Source organism: Lactuca serriola, chromosome 9, assembly GCF_051521515.1.
Source record: "Lactuca serriola cultivar US96UC23 chromosome 9, Lser_US96UC23_V15, whole genome shotgun sequence".
NCBI lineage: Eukaryota > Viridiplantae > Streptophyta > Magnoliopsida > Asterales > Asteraceae > Lactuca > Lactuca serriola.
The window spans coordinates 219867516-219894776 of NC_136416.1; the positions used below are offsets into that span (position 1 = coordinate 219867516).

Consider the following 27261-nt stretch of genomic DNA (forward strand, 5'->3'; position numbering starts at 1 on the left):
TTACGTTCAGGTTGTGGCACATGCACTGACAAATAAATACAAATTACATCCCCCGAATAGACACATTGTTGAAAAAAGCAGCACATGTGAACATGAGATCTAAGTAAGAATGCAACACCAAAACCAAAAAAGGATCCTACAACTACAACAAAGGGTAGTCATTTTTGTATGTAACAAAAGACCAAAAGACCACTTCCTTTCTCCTCTTGTCTTGTCAAAAAAATAAGCCCTTCTTTTTCACCTTTTTTTTCTTGGCAGCCTACAACAGTTTCAAAGACGTTAGAACCTTTTTTGGGACAAAAAATTACATTTAATTATTTTTTTTATTTTTTTTTCCATTCCTGCCATAAAGGATGGGACCAACAAAATGAAATTTTATATTCTAATATTCTTCATACTAAACGTAATTAATTATCAATTCATAAAAACAAATATTTAATGGTTGGTAATAAACTAACTAATAAGTAATAATGACCAAAGCTTTGAGATCATTTGCTAAAGGTTCAAGTGAAGCCTTACCCTATTGATAAAGTATCTCAGGGTAAGCACAATGACATCCCTTGAACTGCATAAACCAAATGTTTGCTTAGAGACAATTGATAAATAGAAACACTAACAATAAACATCCAAGATTCTTCCTTGAAACAAACAAAAAACAAAGTATGGTTAGCGATCGATCATGGCATGTTTGGAAGGAATTTAATCCCATGTTTGATGGAGACTACTCTAAATTTTACAACCTCCACTCCATTAAGTTCTATTCAGATAAATTAGTAATGCGTGTGATCATGTATTACTTCTTTATGAATGAATGATTGGTAGACAAGTGCAATCCTCCCTAAGCAGAAAAACATAAATAGCAACGTACTTTCATTTATGTACATGTATGTAATATAACATCCTACTTTCTAATGCAACATTGTAATTTCATTTTTTTTAATATCAACACATTGTACTTTGAACAATCTAAGCATTGTAAGTTGAGTTTTCTCTTATCAGGACATCAATCATTATACTATAAAAACATGAAATTATATTTGGAAAGCAGAGTGTTGTAAAAGGAAGATATGAAAGTAGAATGCTATAATTAACAAATCAAGGAAAGCATGTTGCTTTTTATAATATATTTATCACCACCTTATAGTATCTGATTCTTGCTCCACCCGAAGCCGTTGCTCAACACCTCCCAAACCAATAATGGAAAACTCTACAGGATTTCCACACGGAATATAAACCTGAAAATGTCAATTAAATTTAAAAGAGTTTTGTAAAAAAAAAAAATCTACTTGGATTAAAAGAAACTGAATTATCATTTTTGGGGAGAAAAGCATATAATACCCTTGTGTTGGGAGAAAACTTCTCATTGACAGGAGTAGTACCACCTTTTATGTTAATTCCATCTTTTCTGATGACTAATGTAACTGGCTCCCATATCTCAAGGAATCCTGTCTGCACATTAACAAATTAAGGGAAAAAATTACATTATTTCTAAGAGTAGTATTAAAAAGGGGTAATATCAAAAAATAGCAACCTACTTCTATTCATTTATTTATTATTTCATTTTCATTTTTTTACTTTGAAATTTTACCTAATTATAGCATTTCAGATTTGATTTTTTTTCCTACTAGAACCATTATAGTGTCTATTAGTGTTTGGGCTGACATTTCTAAGATTTTTCAAAGTACAATGTCATAGTAGGAAGAAATTAAAGTAGGATGCTAAAGTGAATGAAAGTAGATTGCTATTTCATGCATACAAGCCTATCTAGCAAAAAAGGTATAAAAGATGAATACTGGTTGAACAAACAAAAAAATTGAAGTAAGAAGGCCATGTTTCCATTTTTCCCATCAAGAGCAGTTTGGATAAAATATTTGAGGAAATGACGACGGTTACAAGTTAGGACTTCATGTGGAAAGAAAGCCTCCATTCTATTCTTTTCTTTTTGCAGTAAGTTAAGTCAAAATAAGTAAGCCAACAACAAATTACAAACACCACTAGAGACTATAGAGGCATACCCATAAAGACAATCTGTGTTCAGCATGACCAGTCTGAAGAGCTTTTCTGATATTGTCATGCATATCAGGATCTGTAAGAATAAGGAAAATCTCAGTTTAGATTAGAAGAAACCTTGTATCAAAAGATGAATTAGAAAAAGCTTACCACAGACAATTTTGCTGTGCTCATTGGCGAAAACCTTTACAAGTTCACCCTGAAAATGGAATTGAAACACAGTCATAACTCATAATATAATATGCATGTATTATGCATATACCACCAGGTCAAGATAAAAGGTACAGTTATACATTCATTCCACTTTAAGGGCCAACAATCATTATTATAATAGTGTTTGTTGTTACATGGGCCTGGACTGGACTGGTTCTATTCTAGGAGTAATTTTGATGATGAGGATTGATTGATTACAAGGACATTTAGAACGAGTTGTATCCCACCTTTTATTTAGATCAAATGTACGCACAAGTGTCCGGTCCTTTATGACAAGTTGGTTCTACACAAGTACCTAAAAACAGTCTGCCAATTGTTCCTTCCTAGCTTCATATTTGGATTCTATATATATTTAAGTTTTCTTCTGTATCTGCATCCATATTTGCTATAATAAGCAACTGGAATATGGAAACGTATTAACCATACATACGGATATGACTTATATTTTTTCAATATAAAGAACTAACATAACATTATTACATATACATGTCAATACCACTTAATATAAGGATGGATATCAATTGTATCGTAAGTCCAGTATGCTTTTCGGCATCACATACAACTACTACTATACAATAAAGGAGTAAATGTAAAAATTAGCAATGCACTTTCATTTATTTCTACTACCACACTATTAGTTTCAATATTTTTACTGACAAGGCATTGTACTTTGATAAATCTACCCAATTGTAATTCTTTTCTTATCTCCCTAATTATATTTATGGCAGTGAATGTTTTTTCGTACACTGCTTTGCTTTTGTATGATAAGATTTCTCAAAGTAAAATGTTAAATGTAATAAAGAGTAAGATGCTATAATAAACAAATAGAAGCTAAAACTATCTGGGGTATGATGCGGATGTGAACATGGATATACCATTTTGTTGCCAACAATTACAAATATCAAGAATGAAAAGCAATAATAATAATAATAATCAAGTGTTGGTTAAGAGAGGAAATACATTACCTTTCGTTTTCTGTTATCCGTGGGCTGGACTTCAATGGCAAGGTATGTATCAACATCATCAGCAGTAACAAGATAATTTTGCTGCTTTGCACCTACTTGATAATTTTCCCCATCAAAATATATTTTATAAAAAAGAAATAAGAGCATAAGGAGGAATACCTTCTATATAACTAACAGATCCATCTTCCATATGCCGCACCCACTGCCAAATAAATAAATAAAGGCTATAAAGGCATGCTACAAGAAATGCATAACTAAACTTTTTCAAGTAAAACATGCAAGAAATATCAATCTACATTGATTTGTTTATTATTATTAAAGCATGCTCCTTGATAGCATTCTATTTCAAAACATAGTGATGTCATCCAGAAACAAAGCAATTTTCACTGGGTAGATTTGTCAAAAGTATAAAAAATGACCTGAAAAAGAAAAATAACGAGACTACAGAAAGAAATGAAAAATAATAAATGAGAATACATTGCCATTTTTTACATGTATAATATATTTGGACACATTTATACTATAATTAGGACACTGCAGTAGCAGGGGAAATTAAAGTAGTATGTTATAATAAACAAATAAATGAAAGTAGGTTATTTAATAATTGGAAATTGAAAGTAAGTTTACCTCAAAATTACAACTTGTAGTTCCATTGAGGGAGTATCCACTTGCTTGGAGTTCTCGACCTGGAAAAGCTTCGCCTGAAATTTGGAGGGACTCCACTGCAGGTAATGGATCATCATCTGCAGCTGCTGAATGAACATCATAATATTAGTAATTATACTGAAAAAAACAAGGCTAAATTTCCATTTCCTTGTGTTAAAATATTATACTTTTCAACAAGACTTTATACCAATTAAATTATTACAACAGGGCAGGGCAAATTGTTTTGAATTTGGAATTTTGGATTGGATGATGTTGCTTTAATCAGTAACTAGAAAGTCGTAATAGAAAGAAATGGAAGTATGAACGTTAAACATCATAACAGATGACGGGGCTAAATGCAGATAAAAAACAACATACATACTTCTGTTTATCTGATAGCATCCTACTTCCATTTCTTTCTAATGCTATTGTTAATTGTTATAGCACTCTAGTACTATTAACTTTTTTTCTTATTACTTTGAAATTTATGATGCTACATTTCTTGCATTCATGATTTGACCCAACATAAAATAAAATGTGTGTGGCTGTGGCTGTGGCTTACCTTCAGAGTATGAAGAATCAGGTTTTTCAGGCACTGGAGTTAAATATGGAGAATATGAGTGGGAGTGGGGCTGGGGCTGGGGATCTTCAAGGGGGGTCTTGGAATTCCAATTGACAAATGCTTCTCCTCCTCCTTCTAAATCATCAACATCATTATTACTGCTAACAGGGTCGCTAAATGTAACCTGTTTGTTGCTGGTTTCCTCATTTTTACTACTTGTCGTTGTAGGATACGAATCACCACCTAATCTCCGTACACCATTATTATTATTATTGTTTCTGCACAAGTCAAATCAATTGGATTCCAATCAGAAACAATCATAATCTGCCATGGCTTTCGTTCAAACTCTTTATATATTATTATTATATTTAATACTTTTGTGAATACATTAAATTATTGAGGCTATTTTTTGTCTTTCAATTAAAAAAAAAAAAGAGTTTTGACGGAATTGAGTTCCATCCATCCGGAAACCAAACACACCATGGCTATGATCTTGAATTCCCATTTCAATCCGGAATTTTTGAACCAAATCAAATGGAGCATGTAGCAACAAAAATGAAGAAAGAGGACGATCCTATAATTATAGAGGTCATGTGCACTCATCATAACTCTCCCCAAGTTCTTAGTGCAAAACACTTCTCTGTCAATTAATTATTGATTGGGTTGACTGACTTGAGAGAGTTCTAGTTTGTAAACTTTATCAAATGGGAAATAATACTTTATAACTAATTGTGTTGTTGAGTGAAATGAAATCTGAGTTGTAATTGTAACCTGTTTAGAAGAGGTGAATACCTCCCTGAATCAGGCTCTGAAGTTTCTGGAACACCAGCTCCATCCCACCCTTTTGGAGTTGGATGGTCTCCATCAGAGTATGCTTGTTGTGTAACCAATTCAAGCCCATTTTTGTTCTATATAAACAATACAATAATTATAAGATTTTAAAAACATAAATTAAATGAGTCATGAGCAAATTAAACTGATATTATGTACATACCCCCCCAAAAGAATGCAACAGTGATTGTGCAAAACTTGAATCAGAACGCCAGGCTGCTAGCTGATATGGAGACTCTTTTAGCTTTGTCTGCAGCCAAACAAGTTTGCAAGTCAAGCATAATAGCTGTATAATTATAGAACATGTACATGATACAAATATGTAAGCTGAAACTTGAAAAACTCGTGAAATTTTATTTTTTATCCATAATAGAAACAAACTTATACTTCTTTACACATAATAGCAGCGTACTTTACCAATAATAGCCCTCACATTGGTGGCAAAATGTAAGTACATTGCTATTAAGGATAGGACATACAAGTGAGTCGCTATAATGAGTAAAAGTAAAGTGCATCGATAAAAAAAATGTAGGTACACTGTTATTAAGTTTTAACCATATTAACAGGCACAACATACCTCAATTCCTATGAGCTTCTCCTGCAAATGCCTAAAAAGAACCTATCAACAGAAAATTTTCCAACAATCATATATCAAGGAAGAGAATGTTTAAACCAAGAAAGATCATTAATCACACTCCTTGGATGTTAATCTAAAAAAAACGCAGTTGGATATTACGTCAACAGATATCTGAAAATAATAGGGACAGTTGAAAATCTAGTTACTATCAATCTCTTAAATTAGATATCTCAACTCTCGAGGGTGTATGCTAGTTTCCATTTCTTCTATCATCATCTTCACTTTAATGTACTAATCCCTAAGACAGTGGTTGGTATGATGAATGAACGCAATGATTCATTCCCTTGGAATGAAAAAAAAATTGTTTCCTTTGTCTAATGGAATGAATGTGAGTTCATTCTTTAGCCAAGGGCTATTTTATTTTTCGTTCCATCATTGAATGGAATAAAAAAAATAAAATAAAAACTGCAATACAACTCACTTACATATATTTAACTTTTAATGACAAATCCTTTTTAGAAATTTCTAAGATTTTAAATAAATTGAAACTGTATATTCTAGAAATAACAAAAGATACAAATTTCAATAAATTCTATTGTAATCTCAGTTTGGTTTTAATGAGATTTTTAATCATCTTACTATGTTTATTTTTTATGTTTGTGTATAATTATTTTTTCATTTAATCAAATCATGAATTGAGTAGAGTTATAGGTACACATCATATCTACATATGATATAAAAAAATCATACAAAAAGTTCATTTCATTCCTCCTAGAGAGCAAACAAACATGATCATGCAAGGTAGTGACTCATTACATTAACTTGCTTATTTCATTCCTCCATCCGTTCCATTATGTCCAACCAAAAAGGCTGTAACCTCAGAATGTGATTACAAATGCTGTTGATTGGTTGATAAAGGGACTTTGGTTGTATTCCTATCATTTTCTATTTTGGTTTATCTCCCATTCCAACTAAGGACCAATATTGTAGTTACTAAAAGACATAAAAAAGGTACAGACCAATATATATATATATATATATATATATATATATACACACACACACACATATATAAACTTCAAACCTTAACATTACTAACGATGGACTGGGCATCAGCAACTGGTGGCTGAAGAGAATACTCCGCAAGAAGAGGCATCAAAGATGATATAAATGTTGTTCTTTCTTCTTGTGCATCCTGCAAACAACAATGCAATCTTTTTAGATTCATTCTATGTATAACTTTACAAAATCCAAAAGACAGATTTAAACATAATGCTGACATATAATGAGAATATATATTTTGCGTAGAACAAAAACACAATCTTATATTATGCTTGAATAAATCATAAATAACATCATTTCAAAAGAGACGCCACTTCATTCATTGCAAATATACTTGGGAATGCAGTGCACAAGTAAAAATAAAAAAGGGTTAATGCAAGAAATAGCAACGTACTTTCATTGATTTGTTTATTACAGCATCCTAAGCTCATATCTTCCTATTACAACATTATATTTTGAAAAACCTACCAAATTGCAACAATGTCATCAAAAAACAAAGCAATTTCCGCACTGCGATTGGATAGGTTTCAAGAAGTATAATAGAAAAAAAATGGAAAGTACAATAAGTAGGGGTGTTTGTGATTGCTTATTTAAGGTGCTTATTAGCTTATTGCGGTTCGACGCCGCTAATAAGCAGTTTTTAGTGTTTGGCTAGATTAAAATTAAAAGTGCTTATTGACTTGAATAAAGAGTTTTTGATAAGTTAGTGGGTTCTAACTTATCTAAAATAGCTTATGACTTATTTAAACCATTTTACCACATCAATATATATATATATATATATATATATATATATATAGAGAGAGAGAGAGAGAGAGAGAGAGCTAGGTTCATGTGTTCTAACTATATATTGTGTGAATGTAGGAATCATTGTAGGCCAATCATTTCAAAAAGCTACATAAGGGTACTTTTGTAATCTTAGCTATTAATTATTTTTGGTAAATTGTTAAATTAAATAATATCCATTTAAATAGGAGATCGGTTTTAATTGAAACCTAATTCATTTTCATTAAACCTACCCACCCACAAGTGTAGAAGACAGCCACCACAATCCAAAGTTTGGATCTTTACTGAACACCAGTTGTGATTCCCTTCATCTTTCTGCCATCTTCAAACAAATACCAAGCCATTATCGCCTCTACATGTTCATATGCAATTCCGATTTAAGAGTATCGATACACACACACGCACATAATGAGGGATCGAATGAAGAAAGAAGGGGAAGAAGTCATGTGATTGAGCTTAGATGAAGCCATTGTATGCCTATGACTCGACGAGTAGAGATCATTTTGGACGCGGGACTTAGGGTCTACTCGACAAGTTGGAAGGCCCCAACTCGACGAGTAGACACTGTAAAGGAAAACCCTAATTTTCAGGGGTTTGTACCATATTTAAAGAACTTATGGCTCATTTTTAGCCTCCCTCATCATCCATACAGCCCAGAGAAACCTTAGTTCGATCCTTATACCTTTTTGAGTGTGTGTGAGAGCTTTGGAGAGTGATTTTAGTGTGATTGTGAAGGAATTTGGAGCTTGAAGAGGTTGGAGCAAAGAGAGAGGCAGTAGATCCGACATCTACTCTATTTTGGCAACCATCTTTAGGTATAAAGTCGCTACCTTGACCTTTATTTGCTTAGATCTCATCTTATGAAAGTATATTGTCACTTTGGGTGCATAATGGTGTCATTCTCGGGTTTGAAATTGTCATGAGGATATGGTTTCAGATCTGGACACCTCTAAGCCTCCATGGACAGAAAGTTGCTCACTTGATCTAGTCTAGTCCTTTTTCCATGCTCTAAACCTTGTATGAACCTTACTTTTAGTGTTTTAGTCTTTTGAGGCCTTGCATGCACGTAAAGTTTGCAACTTTATGTAGTATTTCAGTCCTAAGGGACTGGATCTATAGTTTGGAGGTTTGGATTTGACTGGAAGGACTGAATATGTGAAGACAAAGGAGACTCGATGATTTTCCCTGGCAAATCGACGAGTTGGATCGGGTTTTCCTGTTTTCAGTATGCAGAGTAGACTCGGTGAGTTGATAAGATAACTCGGCGAGATGGTTAGGGTTTTTCCCTGGTTTTTCTGAACATTGAAGGAACTCGACGAGTTGCTAGATGCACTCGACGAGTTGGATCAACATGGACTGTTGACCTTGACTTTCATCATGGTTGACCAAGTTTGACTTTGAGGATATTTTTGGTGTTTCAGGATTTTGATAAAGCTAGTCACATGATGATTGTAGGTAGTTGAGTTGGAGTTGCGCGTTGGGACTTATCATATCTTATCAGTTCAGCATTCTTGAGAGGTGAGTCTCATCACCTTACTAATGGGTCTAAGGCACCAAGGCCGACCCATTTTATGATATGTGGTACACTAGTTGGTGTAGTGATATGTGGTATGGTAGTTGGTTATGTGCTAGGTGGTATGCTAGTTGTATATGTGATATTTGCAGGAAAGACCATGGGGGAGCCCATAGCGCTTGGATGTAAGACCATGTGGGAGAGCCCATGACTTTTCAGGTAAAGACCATGGAGGAGCCCATGGCACTTGGATGTTAGACCATGTAGGGGAGCCCATAGTTTTCCACTTAAAGACCATGGAGGGAGCCCATGACACCTAGGTGTAAGACCATGTGGGGGAGCCCATGGTATCCTGGAGTAAGACCCTAGGAGGAGCCCACGACATCCCTATATGTTGTATGCATGACTTATGTGGTTTATGTAGCTTATATAGCTAATACAGATTATGTTATTATGTGGATTGTGTGGATTGTGTAGGGTAAGCTCTAGAAAACTCACTAAGCATTAGCTTACAGTTTGTTGATGTACTCTCTCATACATGCACTCTCTCATGCATTTTTATGGGGACACTCTGATATTTGAAATAAAATGTTGATGTTATGAATTTGGAAACAATTGTCATTGAATTTGAAAACAATTGTCATTGAGATTTTATGGTTTATGGGAATGTTTCGATTATTTAAAAATGAAAATTTTATTTGGAAAATTGGATTGTTACATATTTGTTACAGAAAATGTATCCAATATGTATCGGTTACAAAAAAATATATATTTTCTTTTCTCGCAACTTGATTAGCAACAAAGCATAAGATAAATTTGGCCAAACCTTGGTGCCTATCAAACGAAAAAAAATCATAGATGGTGTGGAATATGAAGTTTCAATTTTTGTATGCAAGAGGGGTGTGGGTCAAATGAATGGAGGAAAAGGTACTTCTTTTTCATATTTTGGTGCCCATCCACAGGTAACAAACATATTATTTTTCCTTCCTTTTCTTTTAATTAGTTTTGGGTATCGATTTATTTGTATTCGTTTATGCGTTAGTTTTCCAATGGATCTTCTCATAGTAGTTATTCTGACAGAATTCCATTTTATGTTATAGTTATTCTCGAAGAATGTTATGATTAAGGGCATGGTTGTTGCAACTAAAGTAATACCTGCAATGCATAGGTTAGGCGTATATTTTCTTCAATAATGTCTTGTCTGTAAGAGAGAGCTTTAGATGCCGCATCAGCCAGATCCTGTTGCTGCTGATCGAAAGCCTAACCATCATAAAATTTATTTATTTAGTAAATGCCATGGTGAAATAACTCATAAGAGGAGAGGACCATAAGTGAAAACACATTGCTCACCAGACGCATATAAGCAATTTGTTTCTCAAGAGCAAACTTCTCATTGTGTATTTGGGCTTCCTGTCAACCATAGCATAGCAGATCTATTACTATTACTCCATGTCATTAAAATAAAACAAAAAAAACAATTAGTTCAGTCATAACAACATACCACAATCAGCCCATTACCTTAATTGAATAGTCAACAAGATGCTTTCTCAACAGCAAAATTTCTTGCTCCTGATCTCGACTGTCAACAACAGCCTGCATGCATAAATTATAAATACATATGTGATGTGATGTGATGTGAATTTTTTTTATTATATGTATTAATTACATGTGATGAACTTAATCACATTTTATTAAACTTTGTTATTTACATGTGATTAAACATTGTTCTCGCATTTTTGCTTCTATATATATATATATATATATATATATATATATATATATATATATATATATATATATATATATTCCTTGGATCCCGTGAGAAATCATGAGAAATAGATCAAATGCATGTTTTTTTGACGAATCAAAGAAATGAATCAGTAAATGATACAAAAATAATATTTCATAAAGAATCATTGCTTGAGTTGCCAAAAAAATGAATTATCGAGACATTTTTTCCAACTACAGTTATTTTTATTTTTGGTGTTAGATATCTAATGATTCATTTCCTTGTTTCGTCAAAAAAAATGCAAATGGTTTATTTCTCATATTCCTAACAAAAGTTTTGTTTCTCACATATATATACACACACACATGGGAGAACCCAATTTTTAGCAAATGGTAACTTTTTTCTTACTCGATTACCTTTATTGGTAGTTCAGTAAATTTAGACGATGTGGAAGATACCATTGAATCCCCAAGTGGGCTTGACGTAAACTCCAATTTTTTATCTACGATAGATGATTTTGACATATCTACAATCTTGTAAATGTCCTCCTATGTATTTTTCATAAACACGATGGCCAAATTAGCAAAACCAAATCATTACACTACATATAACAAAATTAGCATCAAGTGCAAAAATGTCAATCGAGATTACAATGGTTTTTGATAATCTTTTCATTTATGTGAACTTATGTGATATCCGAAAAAGATAATAGCATAGATGCATTGCATTCAAACTAAAAAAGTATCATATGTATAATGCAACGGAATTGTGGATTTGAGATGTACATCAGTTGTATTTGAATTATAGATATATTATAGTAACAGTGGAGGGAAGAGCCGTAAAATAAACTATTATGATAAAACAAAGTCACAAAGCTCCTATTCATCTTATACAAACTGCATAGGCAAGGTACAAGATTTGTAGACCCTCCATATTATTCTTGTAACATGTTAACGCCCATGTGTGTGTATATATATATATATACACACACACACACACACAATCATGGGAGAACCCAACTTTTAGCAAATGGTAACTTTTTTCTTACTTGGTTACCTTTATTGGTAGTTCAGTAAATTTAGACGATGTGGAAGATACCATTGAATCCCCAAGTGGACTTGACGTAAACTCCAATTTTTTTATCTACGATAGATGATTTTGACATATCTGCAATCTTGTAAATGTCCTCCTATGTATTTTTTTTTTGGAAAGGGAACTTCCCTAACGAGGGTTTCCGGGCCAGCTTTCGCGCACCGACTAATCCCCCGCTGCAAACATGAGACTTTGCCTCATGCCCTGGAGACGGAGTCACTGCAGGCGAACCTCCATGGCCACAAGGGCTTAGTAGTGCCAGGATTTGAACATGGGTCAATAGGTTATCCACCATATCTTCCACATGCCTTACCAAGTCACCACAACCCAAGTGGTTATGTATTTTTCATAAACATGAGGGCCAAATTAGCAAAACCAAATCATTACACTACATATAACAAAATTAGCATCAAGTACAAAAATGTCAATCGATGTTACAATGGTTTTTGATAATCTTTTCATTTATGTGAACTTATGTGATATCCGAAAAAGATAATAGCATAGATGCATTGCATTCAAACTAAAAAGTATCATATGTATAATGTAACGGAATTGTGGATTTGAGATGTACATCAGTTGTATTTGAATTATAAATATATATTATAGTAACAGTGGAGGGAAGAGCCGTAAAATCAACTATTATGATAAAACAAAGTCACAAAGGTCCTATTGATCTTAACCAACTGCTCTTAACCAACTGCATAGGCATGGTACAAGATTTGTAGACCCTCCATATTATTCCTATAACATGTTAACGCCCATATATATATATATATATATATATATATATATATATATATATATATATATATATATATATATATATAGAGAGAGAGAGAGAGAGATAGGTTCATTTAGTAATTTGATTAGTAACTTCCAATAATAATCCCTATAATCATGGTATTGACTTTTAACCTAATTTCTCCAGGTTTATATCTAGAGTCGCTCAATCTCCACCGATTACAAGCCCTAGCCGATGATACAAAGCCCTCGCCACCATCGTCCGCCCCAAACACCTTCCTTCTTCTCGATTTTGTTTCTCTGACCTAGGACCATCGTGGTTACTCTGTACTTTTCAACTCAATCCTCCCTAAAAAAATCCAATCAATTCAGCAGTGTCGGCCTTAACAGACCAACCTAGCCCTAAATCCTTTTGTGGCGTGTATTTGCTTAAACGAAGAAAGAAAGAGGATATTGTGATATGGAGAAAAGAGCAGAAGCTGTGGTGTCGATCCAAGGAGGAAGACGAGGCAGGAAAGGTCAAACAAGAAGAAGGATTTGGTTGTGGGATCGGCTACAGCAGGTAAAATTTCTCAATTCTTTTTTTCTTTCTTCTTTTCATTCTGAAACGATTAATTAGTCTTGATTATCAATTCAATGATTTTCCTAATTTCTCTATTCTCCTTCTGAAATCTCCACTTCTGTCGGCTGTCGCTCTCTCTCACCGATTTTGATTTGATTCTCGAGCTTCAATCATTATCAATTCATTGGTTTTGATGTGATTCCCGAGCTTCAATCATTATCAATTCATTGGTTTTGGGGCTTATATAACTTTTTTTGATTTTCTAATGTATGCGTTTTCTGATAACAACTTCTCTTGTTTTCTTAATTTTTGATTATCCAGAGGCAAAAATTTCTCAGCATAGTATTGAGGTTGTTTCTAACTGAGTTGATTTTTTGTTTCTGTTTTTAATGAACGATGATTTCTACAAATTATTTTCAGAATTGCTGATTATAATTCGTATTAATTTCCTTTGTTTTGGGTTTGATTTTTCTTGATAGAAATGGATAAATGGAATGGGTTTTGGGGGTTAATGTTTTACAGGAAATTGTTTTTTCGACAGAATTCGATGTGGTGTTTATTGCTTGAAATTGCCATGGAAAGAAGATTAAGCAATAACAATGAGTGGTTGTATTTCTGATCATTTGTAGGTATACATGAAATCAAGAACAAGAATGTTCTTGTTTTCTTGGCTGGGAAGGGTACATATGGGACTTACAACATTCTACTGGAATGGAATCTTGAATTCCGATTATGTCAGAATAGAATCTTAAAGATGAACATTCTACGGGATGAAGATGAAAAATGACCACCAATCTTCCAAAAAGAATGAATTATTCTAGCTGAATAATATACAGTATAATAAAAAGAAATATATGTAATAGTATATTCTGGCAGAATGATTTATATATTTGTATTTTTTTGTTATTAATAAGTGTAACATTATCATAGAATAATATATAACTTTTTTTCTTTTCTAAGAATGTAATGAAATTTTTTTTAACTTGTAGCCAAAATTTTGTTATTCTTCAAGAATCTTAAATCAAAATATATATTATGTCAGAATGTGTATTCTTGTATGGTTCAATAATTTTTGTTATTTTTCTATATATTGATAAACATATTCCGTCAGAATTTCCGAATTAGGAGAATTATCATCCATACAATCAGATTTTTAAAATTAATAGAATCTATTTTCCTTTAAAATATGCAATTTTCCTTAAAATATGCAAATTTCTTTTATTAAATCTATATTAACGGACTAAAATACCCTTCTAGTTAAATTAGATGGTATTTTTCAATTATATTTAATTCAATAATATGTAATAATCACCTTCTTAAAATAAGTAAAATGATTGACCCACAATCATTCATACAATAACACAATAATTAGTTATCAGTGTTGTAAAAATCCCGATTACGTCCCGTTTAATCTCCGATTAATCCCTAGGCGCTACTCGACCGATTAGATGGTATCTAACGATTAATCTCTACATACACAATGACTGAAACAGTTAAACCCGATGGAATTTTAATAATTTGAAGAAGTTATATATCAACAAAAACTATTTGAGGTATGATTAGTGTTGTATTTATCATATTAACCTATTTTGTTTTCATATTAGTGGTATTTACGAACTTTTATATGATATTAATCATATTTGATTTTTTAAAATCTATCAAATTAGCAAATAATGGTCCCCGATTAATCTCCCCCTAGCCGATTAATCCCTTAACCCCAGTCCACCGACTAGCTAACGTCGAGCGTTTTTTACAACCTTGATATATATATATATATGTATATATATATATATATATATATATATATATATATATATATATATATATATATATATATATATAGATAAGCATTTAGCATGTTTTGCTGAATTTTAAGAGGTATAACCCTCAAAACATCATATACAACACTTTATGCATTCCGAAAATCATGAAGCTTATTTTGTGGAAACTTGAAAAGGTCAAAAAATTATATTGATATAAGGAGATATCGTTAAATCTTATCCGGTAGTCGGACAGCCTTTGAATTGCTATTTCTCACTCTAAGCCAAATTAATCGGTCAACACTCAACTCCAACTATACTTTATATAACATCTCCTCTCTTAGTATTCGGTCACAAGCGCACACTAGAAACCAGTCGCCACCATCATCGGATCATTCACCACCTCCACTATCTCCACCTTCGGTCCCTGCCGGAAAAGAAAAGTAACGTGGTTTTTTTCAATTTCATTCCCACTTAAGCCACCCATTATGCAAAAGAGATCACTCATATTATTTCTTCAGGGGCTTTTTCTTTCTCTCTTATTTTACCCTGATTTCAAATCTGAAAAACGTCACTCTCCTTTCTCTCGCAAGTAAACGCTAGCGGGCCACCTGCACAATAGATCACCACCATCCCTTTCCCAATACCTGAAGAAGCCTAATCACTACATCCACCATTTACCCCTGCATCCGCTGCTACGAGATGAAGATCTATACCTGAACCCGTAAGAAAAAACCCTTCGTTTTTTTCTTTTTGGACATGGGTTGAGTCATGTCTTCGATCTGCATATTTTTTAGTTGGTGATGATAAATCGATACACGCCAATCTTCCTTCGTACTCACCATCTCTTATGCAACCCAAGGTCAATGATCTGTACTAGTCAAGAATGATGTATTTTTTTATTACTTGGGTCCAAAATTAATACATCGTTCGAAATAAAGACATCGTTTGAAATAATAAGTAGATATATGCATAAGGGTTCATTCATGTGTTTTCTTATCCTCTATATCGCTCCTTATGTATTTTTTGTTATCCATGTCTTTGTTATCAAAATTTGATTTTTTTTTGTTGGTTAGACAGATGTTCAAAGTAGATCTGAAAATGTATTGACACCACCACCATTTAATTCATTTTCTCATACCTCAAAGTTTGTTATTGCAGGGAAACTTCACTGTTCCATAAATTGTGAAAATAACGAGTTCGTGAAATCTCTTTCTGATGAAGTTTGTCATGTATTTGAAAAAGATATACCAAAAGGTGTGTTTATTTGATTAATTTCACCCAAGTTGTTCTATAAATGAGTTTTTTCGTAATCTCTATCGATTATTGAAGAAAATGGTACCATAAGGTATATTTATTAATGCATTTTATTATAGGAGCTTCTTATTTTGTTTTTAGCATCTCAGTAGCATCGTAGCTGGTTGATAGTTATACCCTATCCAATATCTAAAGCTGAATCCTAGCATCAAGCCTGGGGTTGCTTCATAGTAAAGCCATAGAAGTTATAAAAGTTTCCCTTATTTTTAATCCTTATTCTTAGTTTTTTTATTTTTTATTTTACACTAATTAAATCTAATTTGTTTGTTATGGTTATGCTTTTTTAGGGTTTCTCAAGGTGTTAGTTTCAGGGGTTTTAGTGGGTTTGTTGAGATTATAAAAGGAATATTGAATAAATAACAAATGAGTAGTCTTAGAAGAAGGCTTGAAGAACATTGGTGATTAGCATATTAAAAATTTATGAAAATCTTGATGTCCGTCTAATTAGGATGTGTTTTGCTGAATTTGAATTTTCTATGTTGATTGTAAGTTTCTCTTATGTCTATGAAGGTATTGGTGGAGAATCTCCCATAGGGAAAATAGAGAAACAAGCATTATACTTTGTTATTCAAGCAATTATGTATCTGAAATGAAATTCTTTATCTTATGTGAATGATTTCACTGGAGGTGTAGAGAACTCGAACTGGAAAAATTGAGTTGGTAGAGGTGCATCCATTGATTCTGTTTCTGCACCTCTGTCTTGTGTTTACTTAATTGATTTTGTAGGTTGGAAACTCTAGGGTTTATCCATATGGGTGGTTGATAGATTTCTAAGAAATTATAAAGAATATCTTAATGTTCATTTAGTCATAATATTGATTTGTCTTTATGTCTTCAAATTTTATTTTGTTTGTTTTTACTTCATTAAATCATATTTTTCTTACCATGTAGGTGTAGATTGTAATGTACAAGATATGGATGAAGTAGAGGTTAATTTGGTTGAATGATTTAAAAGGACCAGAAGTAACAATAGCAGTTTTCTGGTAATTTATTGCAAAAGTTGAACAAATATGGATCGATGTTTGTTTCTGTATTTTTGGGATTTATTTAATTTATTTGATCAATCTTGATCACCATTAAAGACGTTTATTTGATCATTCTTGGAAGTGTTGTATTTAATTTATTTTATCATTCTTGAATAACATAATGTTCTTTTGGTGTTCTTTCTGTGTAAATTATAAACTTAAGAAAAAAATTTGATAAAGATATTCAAAACTTCCAAGAACATGTCAACTCTTACATAATTGGAGAATATCGAAGATGGATTAAGGCACATTTGATGTGGTTTCTTGCTGTTAAGAAGAATGACAACATGAGCAACATTAGAGAGCTGGGAAGGATGAATTTTAGATCAAATAAGATGAAACTATAGGCGATCTTCCTTTTTTTCAAAAAAAGATAACAATTAATTAGAGTGAGATATGAAGGTAGGATATTGAGATGTCTAAAAATAAAAAGAAAAATTGAGATGTCAGCTATGCCTATAACTATATGCAAAATTGACAGCTATTATTTTTAAAAAGAATTTCCATCATATTCTTTCTTGCCCTCTCTTATTATTATTATTAATATTATTATTTATTTATTTATTTTTGTAATCATTATGTTTTATTTTAATATATATTATTATTACATACTAAAGTTATTGTTGATAACATCAATACGATTTATTAATTTATACATTGATATATATTGTAAAACAATTTTTTGTTTGGCTATTTAATTTTTTGTTAACACTTAAATTATTGAAAATGAAATATAAGAGTCTAAATGTGTATTATTAAATTAGTTAAAAGTCATGTCATTTATTCCTAAGTACATTCTTAAAATCCACTAAACATGTAATGTAAAAAAGGACAACAAAGAAAAAAAACATATTTATTCTTAAATGCAATTGTAAAATCTGTTAAAATGATAAGTTTCACAATTTAAATATATATTAAAAACCTTAATATACAATATATATATATGAACCAAAAAAGGTTAAGAACCGTAAGAACCTCTAATTTTAGATGTTTATAAAGGGTTTAGGGTTACTCTAAACCCTTTATAAACATCTAAAGTTAGAGGTTCTTAACCTTTTTTGGTTCTCATTTGAACCACTCCCTATATATATATATATATATATATATATATATATATATATATATATATATATATATATATTATTTTAAAATTTTCTATGAATGTAAAGGTCAAAATAGTTGTACATTTAATAATTTAAGCCAAAATGACAAGACAAAGTACATTAAAATGCTTCTTTTTGTAAACTACCAACAATTCTAAAATTGAAGAATAATGTTAATATTTACAAGTAACCCAAAACCGGAAAAGAAACTCTTCATAGAAATTGACACATAGTAATTTTTTTTTTGTTTTGTTTTCTAGAACATATTACTTTTCGATATAAAAACACTACACCAAATATGAAACTATTTCGCCTCTGGATCTACGTACCTAGCTAGAAAATATTCGTTGAAAAGAAGTATCTAAGACAAAACAATTCACCAAAAGGCTTAAATAAATTATCTAACACGAAAAAGAAACTAATCGAAGTATGAAAACTATATGTCGAAACTAATTTGTGCCGCCGCATCGCGCGGGTACGCTACTAATATATATATATATATATATATATATATATATATATATATATATATATATATATATATATATCAAATAAAGACCATGGGGGAGCTCATGGCAACTATATGTATGTTGCATGATATTCTGTGGTTGTATGTTGTGTGGTATTTTGGGAAACTCACTAAGCTTTGTGTTTACGGTTTTCAGTTTATGTTTCAGGTACTTCAGTTTTCAAATGGATGGGCTCGGAACGATTGCAGAGCACACACCTCATGTTTCCGCGTTCTGTGAATAACACTACACTGATTTGTCAACGTTTTGCTAAAACTTAATTACTCTGGTTCTTCTTATGGAAGAGACATGTATTAATCTAAAAACAAAAAAATTTATGTCACGATTTTCGGGTCGTTACATACGACACCTTACACTCCACAATAGAACAGGGTGATAGAGAGAAGAAATTGCACACTCTTCGAGATGACAAGAAGCACGTTAAAAGCCCAAAATGTTCCAAATTTTCTTTGGGGAGAAGGAATTCGACATGCAACCTATATTATAAATAAGCTTCCAAAAAAAATCTCTAAAGAATTTGACTCCGTAATGGAAATTGTATCACCGCAAGCCTAACATCGAACACTTACGAATTTTGGGTCACTAGCATATGTCAAAATCACAACTCCTCACCAAAAGAAGCTACATGCTCGGTCCAAAAAGATGGTGTATTTTGGGTCCGAACCCGGTTCCAAATTTTATCGCTTATATGATCCAAAGTTGCGAAGAATCATGGTGGCACGACATGTTATAATTGATGAAAACTCAAGTTGGAGTTGGGAAAAAGAAGTCGAGCCCACACTAGAAACCCGAGATGTTTTGGGTTCATTGGCTGAAGTTGCTTGGCACCGGAAGTGGACCGGTAGCAAGTGAAACACACAAAGTCACAAATGAAACCAAGCATGGTGAAGAAAGTGAGTCAAGATCACAACCGATGTCACTTCCAACAATTGTATAAGATGAAGTTCCACAATTACGAAGGTCGAATCGCAATATGCAATTTCCTAGAAGATTTGATGATTTCGAAGTTGACTTTTACATCAAGAATCATGAGTTACTTTTAGACTTCAATGAGGATGAACTGACAAAGTATCATGAAGCAAAGACGAATCCCTTATGCATAAAAGCAATGGAAGAAAAAATCGACTCTATTGAAAAAAATGGAACTTGGAGACTTGTAAAAAGACTGTGCAACACAGCCGTTATTGGTTTAAAATGGGTTTACAATGTAAAAAGAGATGCAAGTGGTTCAATTAGCAAGTACAAGGCTAGAATTGTAGCAAAAAAGTATCTCTAACAACATGGTATCGATTTCGAAGAAGTGTTTGCACCACTATCACGAATTGAAAATGTCAGAATTCTTATAGCACTAGCTGATTCAAAGGGTTCAGAGTTACATCACCTCGATGTAAAATCCACATTTCCACATGGAGAACTACAAGAAGAAGTCTATATAGAACAACCCGAAGGTTTCAAAAAACAGGGAAAAGATAAAAATAATTTTGTATTCAAGCTATTAAAAGCATTGTATTGTCTATGTCAAGCTCCTCGAACGTGGAACATGAAGTTGGATGAGATTCTTATTAATATGAAGTTCCAAAGGTGTAGACAAGAACAAGTAGTATATCGAAGAAAAATAAATTCTGATATAATCCTAGTTGGAGTGTATGTTGATGACTTGGTCGTTATGGGAACGAACGTATAAGTTATAACCAAGTTCAAGCAAGCAATGGAAACGAACTTTGATACGAGTGATCTTGGCGTATTGCGATATTACCTAGGAATAGAGGTGTATCAAAAGAAGGATAACGTACTAATCACATAAGAAGGGTATGCAAAAAAGGTATTCAAAGACGCAGGGATGTATGAATGCAATCCTACTCTAGTTCCAATGGATCTAAATGCAAAAATCTCAAAAGGAGATAGCGAGGAAGACACGGATGCAACAAAATACCGAAGCCTACTTGGAAGATTGAGATATTTGCTTCAAACAAGGGTTGATCTAGCTTACTCAATTGGCATTGCAAGTCGTTATATGCAAACTCCAAAGAAGTCACACATGGCTGCTATAAAACAAACATTACGATACGTAAAAGGTACTATCGGATACGGGATTCGTTATAGTTCCTATAATCTAACAAATCTAGTTAGGTATTGTGATAGCAGTCACAAAATTGATCAAGATGATGAAAGATGTACCGCCCGGTGGATATTTTACTTTCGTGAACTAATCACATGGTGCTCTTAAAAGCAAGAAACAATGGCATTATCATCTTGTGAAGTTTAGTATATGGTTGCTTTTGCAGCAAGTTGTCAGGTAGTTTAGTTATGAGATCTTTTGAGAGAAATTGCAGCAAGTGCAGCAAGTTGTAAGGTAGTTTAGTTATGAGATCTTTTGAGAGAAATAACAGGTTCTTAGTTTGGTTATGAGATCTTTTGAGAGAAATAACAGGTTCTTAGGTACAGAAAGTGATAATTAAAATTGACACCACGGCCACAATTGCATTGATCAAAAACCCAATTTTCGTGGCCAGAGTAAACACATCAAATCTCGTTTCCACTACATACGAGAACATGTTGAAGACAAGGAGATCACAGTTGAGCATGTCAACGGAAAGGAACAAAGAGCTGACATATTGACAAAGGCGTTAGCTAAGATAAATTCCGTTGAAATGTGCAAGCTGCTAGGAGTTGAAGACCTCACATTTTCCATTCGGAAATTAGGGGGATGATTGTTAGCTATTTTTCGGTAATACCCTTCCATACACGATGAGGTGTAGGAAGAAACATTCCTTGGGCGATAAGGAATTCTAAGAAGATGCTTAGGGTTCAAGCAAACCGGGTCGCTTAGGGATCAAGCAAGTCATTTATATGGCATGTAAGTCTTCTAGTTAGAAACTAGGATGCTATAACCGGTGTATATATATATATATATATATATATATATATATATATATATATATATATCGAACATGAGGGTTTCATTATCATTGAGAGGAGAGATTGTACTCAGTTTTTGAGTTATTTTTCTGAATTACAGTAACAGTTATTCCTTTTCATTCTTGTGTTCATATTTTATCTACATATCAATAGTCTTTCATATATATATAAAGAAAAATTTTACCGATTCAGGACCATGGATGATGCATCTAACAAACTTTAACTCAGTAAACGATGGATTCAACTGAGTAGGTCGACCTGTTTTTCTCCATCCTCGTACCTCTGTAACAATGTGTCACAATATGAACTTTCTATATATGCGTGATAAATCTGATTATAAATGCCCAGAAGTATATTAGGGATATACCTGTACATTCAATGGTATCACCAACTAGAATACTAAACCAACCGGGTGTCAGTTTACCAACCTCCATTAACTCAAACAAATCACGGCGACACAAATAGTAAGCCCGTGTGCTTAGTTGAAATCCAGACAAATCTCCTCCAAGAACTTCTACCAATCCCATGTTATTTTCCAAGGTTTCCTCTGCTACTTTATCATCAGTATAAACAAGGCTCACTCCGCATTCATGTACCTCCAATCCACTGATCACAGCGATAGAGACATTGACCTTATCTCCCGTGTGCAATGCATTTCCAATTGGCCAATAGCTTAACCATATACCAACTTCACCAAATTTAGGTTTGCCAAAGACTTTGGGGTTGTACATCAAATCAACATCATTGTTCGTACTGATCTTACAGAACCATAACACGTCATCCTCACCTGACATTGTATACTTGAAAGTTACATCAAGTCCTTTGAGCCTTCTATTCTTGGGAGGCGGAGGCACATCAAAGTACAAATATGATAACTCTGATACATAAGTAGGCTTCATCATTGGATCCTTCATGTATGGAAGAGATGTGCTCATTATATTGAATTCAAACAACATCTGGCCATGAAAAAGCACAAGTATATTAGTCATATATAATCAGTTTGTAGGTGTTATGCTTATGTGTGTGTGGTGTGCCCATGCATGAATTTAAGAGAGTAACAACACACCTGGACACACGAACTTCTGCCTTTGGTGAGCTCATCATCACCAACCAGGCACACCTCATGATTTTGATATTCTTTTAGCCACTTCATATGTCCCAAATCGTTTTCTTCAAGTTTGGTTACAGGCACCAATTTGATAAAGCCTTCAATTTCTAATAAACTAATACAACCTTCATACCCAAACTCTTGCAATGTGAATCGATGTGATTGGAAGCTTATTTCCTCCAGCGACTTACAATAGTATACATACAATTCTGCAAGTGTACTTGGGAGACAAAGAAGCTGTTTAAGCATCGAACATAAACTCAAGTCAAGGACCCGAAGATTTTTAAGATGGTCATAAGAAGGCAGAAACTCGAAGAGACTATTGCCTAAATTCATGTACTGCAAAGATAGTTGAATGCTAAAACTCAGAGGAAAAGACTCAGTACACTCAAGATCGCAATCCTTGAGGAATAACCGGTGTAATGAACGTGGGAAGAAAAGGGTAGGTTGTTCTGCAACACCTTTACCAGAGGTAGAAGCTTCCATTTGCTCACTCTTGCACAGATTTCTACATCCTGTCATGTTCAGTAGTGCAAGACTCGTGAGGTCTCCAATTGTTTCACAAACACGAGAGAGACTGTGGCAGTTCCAAAGAATTAAAGTCTCTAGATGAGGGATCATGGACATGTTGCGGATTTCGAGTAGATTGTGTGAATCTGTAAGATTCAAAATCTGCAGTGACGGAAGAACCTGTTGCAAAAGTAACAAGATTAATGTAGCACTTGATGTCTATATAAACGGATAAGCAACATAAAGAGTATATAGGATTCCCTACCATGGGTGGTTCAAATATTTCCAAGTTGCTATAGCTCATATCTATAGCCACCAAGTTCCCCATGAATAAGTCAGAGGGTATGGTTCTTAAATTGGATCCAAGCCAGCAGAGCCATCTCAAGTCTTCTGAAAAATTCTCGTAGAACCCAGTGAGCTGCACGAAGTTTAGTTGGAGTAATTTTAGTTTATCCATCTTTTGAAGTGCATCTGTCTTGAGGTTTGATGACTGCAGATTTAGCATGAAGAGGGATAGTAAGCAAACTATCAGATCCAGAAATAAATATAACACACAGACACACGTCAGTTCTTAGTGATTCTGTATTACCTTGAAAGCAAACTTCTGTTCTTCCAGCATTTGCATGTCAAGTGCTAAACCCTCCATAGTTTCTGAACCCTAAAAGGAAAAAAGGATAAATTGTATAATTTAAATGAAATAAAAGGGTCTGAAAGTAAAAGCAAGCATAACTAAATATACATATAAGAAGCATATTACCTTTCCCTTGCTCAATATCTTATAGGAGTCGCTACTAAGCCAGACTCTACTACGTTGTTCAGGGAATTTTGATTCTTGACGAACTATGTTTTTCCCCATCTCTTGAAGCAACCGATGCATCATCAGTTTGTTGTTTGGTGAAACAGAAAGAAGGCATCTGTAGGATAGGCTTGTGATCCCAGATGCTGCATTGTAATCATGCTGCAATATCTTTACCACATAATCCTTGTCTTTACCAACAAAGAAACAAGCAATATGCAGAAACAACTCCTTTTCTAAGACAAGCGATAGTGAGTTGTAGCTCATTATAAGTACATTGTGAATTCTAGAATGAATATCTTTTTCCAGTGTATTCAATTGACTTTTCCAATGTACGATGGTATTTTTTTGGGACAGAGCAGAAGCCAACACTTCAAGAGCCAGCGGATTCCCTTCACAATATTGTACCGCTTGTTCTGCAACCTCCTTGAAACCTTCCATGGGAACTTTGGAACCAAAAGCATGACGACTTAAAAGCTCTAACGATTCATCATCATTCAATAATTTCATTTCATAATCTTGACACCTCCAGTCTGTGAACTTAAACCAATCATCTGTATTTTCTCTGGTTGTTGTTATTATAATCTTGGTTTGTGGATTAATCTTCCCGGTTCCAAGTAAAGCAACTAACTGACTACGTTCAACAATGTCATCAAGAACAATAAGCGACCTTTTTGTCTGTAAGGCCTCCTCAATCTTACATGTGCCTTCAGAAACACTAGGTATTTTTCTCTTCTTGCCGCCTAAAATACCTTTGAGAAGTTGTTCTTGTAGCACACGCATACCATCGGGCTGTTCACATTTTTCTCTAATGCCTTCAAGAAAACTCATGTTCTCATAAGTTTTCCAGTTTGAATTGTAGATATATTTGGCTAGTGTCGTCTTGCCACTTCCACCCATGCCGCAAATTGCTAAAAATTCAACATCCGGTTGATTTAACCAGGCACTGATATCTTCGTATCGAGCAGCCATCCCAGTTATATTTTGTGGAAGACTAACTTCTCTGCGTTCCAATTTATTGTAAATTATGTCAACAATTTCCTTCACAAATTTTGCTTCGGACCTGGAACAACATGAGAAAACTGAACAAATTCATGGGAGGGAATTTACAGTCTTTGATATAAGCAAATGAAAATATTGAATAATCAATTTTCCAAATTAACGTGTTACTAGTATATCTGTATATGTTTAAATTTGATTACCAATTTACCATTGAAGTTAATTTAGAAGTTCAATTATTAATGGATCACAGCATTTCCAAGTGGATAGAAGTTTTTCCAATTTATTTGCAAATACATTATTAAACTACCAATAAAACAAATAATGGAGGCCCACAATTCTGTTCAAAGGCACGATATTTTTGTTTTTATCTTAATTATCTAAATGAGAAATTAACATAGATAGTTTGCAGCAACTTTTTTCAAGAAAGAAAATATGAAAAAAAAAAAAATCAGTTAGATCCCCTTAGATCTAAGTTAAGATTCAAACATGTATGCGATGTACCAACAAGCATTAAGCTGTAGACTTATTGACATAAAAAGAGGAAAATATCTCGGTATTTTATAGTTTATAGTTTATCCCATTAGATATTTGAAATACATATAAAATTAAAAATTAAAAAATTAATTAATTAATTAATTAAAATAAAAAATTGTAGCCATCAAACACTTTTTCACCCACTTTTCCGAACTACGCTGTAAACAAAGATCTCTCGTACCATCTCCAACTTACTTCCATTTTTCCCCTAAAAATTGAAAAAAAAAAAAATAGGGTAAATAGTGTTTCATATCCACCACTACTCCACTTTTTACCACATTTTTATCCTCAAAAGTATATTCTTAGTATATTCCATTCTTCTAACTTTAGATTGTCAAACACACACCCTTCTACTAATTTGGTTTTAAGAAATATATAATCTATATTTTTTTCATTACAATAATACTAAATAAATAAGATTATATTTATAACACACTTATAAGCTTTTGTAAAATAAGTTTTTTAAAATTTCAATATGTATTTAACTTTTTATATGAATTTTCTGAAGAAAAACAAACTTTATATTTATAATTAATTAATATAATTTAATATATAACAAAATATTATAAATATTAAATATTACATTTAAATTATAATTAGTAGGTAAAAATAAAATAGAAATATATAAATATATAAACAGAGGAAAAAGTAGTATAACACTATATTTGGAAGGAATAAATGGGGTAGGTCTGAAAAGAATGGGGAAAAATGGAAAATTGGATGGTCTCATACCGATTCATAGATTCATAGTTTAAAGTATTGATACATTTATCAGCCAAAATTTCTGAGTTCTTTTAAAAAAGAAGAGACAAAGAGGCATATACCCAGACAAAACCATGCCTCCTAAATCAGGAACTTCTTTAAGAGCTTTTTTCCACAGGCTCACGTTGTCATCTGTCCACCTTGAAGAGGCTTTGACTTCTATAGCAAAAGTTCCCGTTTGTTTCCTCACATCAGAAGGATCGACATGATAAAAAACAGGTAGAACGAAGTGATTGCACTCCCTCCTTTGCTGGAGGATCAACGCAAGCTCATCCAGACACCAAGTTGAAGTTGCATACTTCTCTGAGAAGACAACTACTGAAGCCCTTGATTCTTTAATTGCTCTCTCGATCTCCGGCTGCAGTTCTTCACCTCTCCTGATTTCTTCATTATCCCTAAAAGTAACAATTCCTGCTCGGACTAATGCGTCGTAAAGATGATCCGTAAAAGCATTACGAGTATCTTCGCCTCTAAAGCTTAAAAAAACGTTATAAGTACCGGGAGAAACCATAATACTGGATGAAGAACCGAAAGAGTTTGAAATTTTGAAATGGATTTGAAAGGATAAGAAGATAAAGTCGACTCAAATTTCTAGCACACGATTCCA

General features: G+C 33.1%; 1 protein-coding gene across 5 annotated transcripts; it reads right to left on the bottom strand.

Annotated features, from left to right (window-relative positions):
• On the bottom strand, positions 1–27261 carry LOC145077195 (disease resistance protein RML1B-like). 5 transcript variants are annotated; one of them, XM_079022957.1, is made up of 25 exons: positions 26717–27260; positions 24318–25419; positions 24150–24218; positions 23826–24050; positions 23009–23740; positions 22310–22898; positions 22127–22224; positions 11310–11441; positions 10683–10757; positions 10515–10574; positions 10320–10424; positions 6888–6998; positions 5804–5845; positions 5390–5476; positions 5188–5303; positions 4396–4673; positions 3816–3940; positions 3348–3390; positions 3189–3280; positions 2161–2209; positions 2016–2086; positions 1339–1449; positions 1138–1235; positions 520–565; positions 1–259 (listed from the first exon to the last, which is right to left on the bottom strand). In XM_079022957.1, the coding sequence occupies exons 1-25, from the start codon at positions 27163–27165 to the stop codon at positions 215–217; spliced, it is 4950 nt and encodes a 1649-aa protein (XP_078879083.1). In that variant the 5' UTR covers positions 27166–27260; the 3' UTR covers positions 1–214. The 5 variants fall into 5 exon arrangements, with proteins under 5 accessions (XP_078879083.1, XP_078879081.1, XP_078879082.1 ...); XM_079022955.1 differs by having other exon boundaries at positions 5167–5303; XM_079022956.1 differs by having other exon boundaries at positions 3816–3937; positions 5167–5303; positions 26717–27259.

Coding starts and splice junctions, on each gene's coding strand:
- LOC145077195 (XM_079022955.1), bottom strand. CDS start 27,165: ATGGTTTCTCCCGGTACTTATAACGTTTTTTTAAGCTTTAGAGGCGAA. Junction 25,420..26,716: donor GGAGGCATGGTTTTGTCTGG/GTATATGCCTCT, acceptor ATGTTGTTCCAG/GTCCGAAGCAAAATTTGTGA. Junction 4,674..5,166: donor TATTCACCTCTTCTAAACAG/GTTACAATTACA, acceptor TGACTTGTGCAG/AAACAATAATAATAATAATG.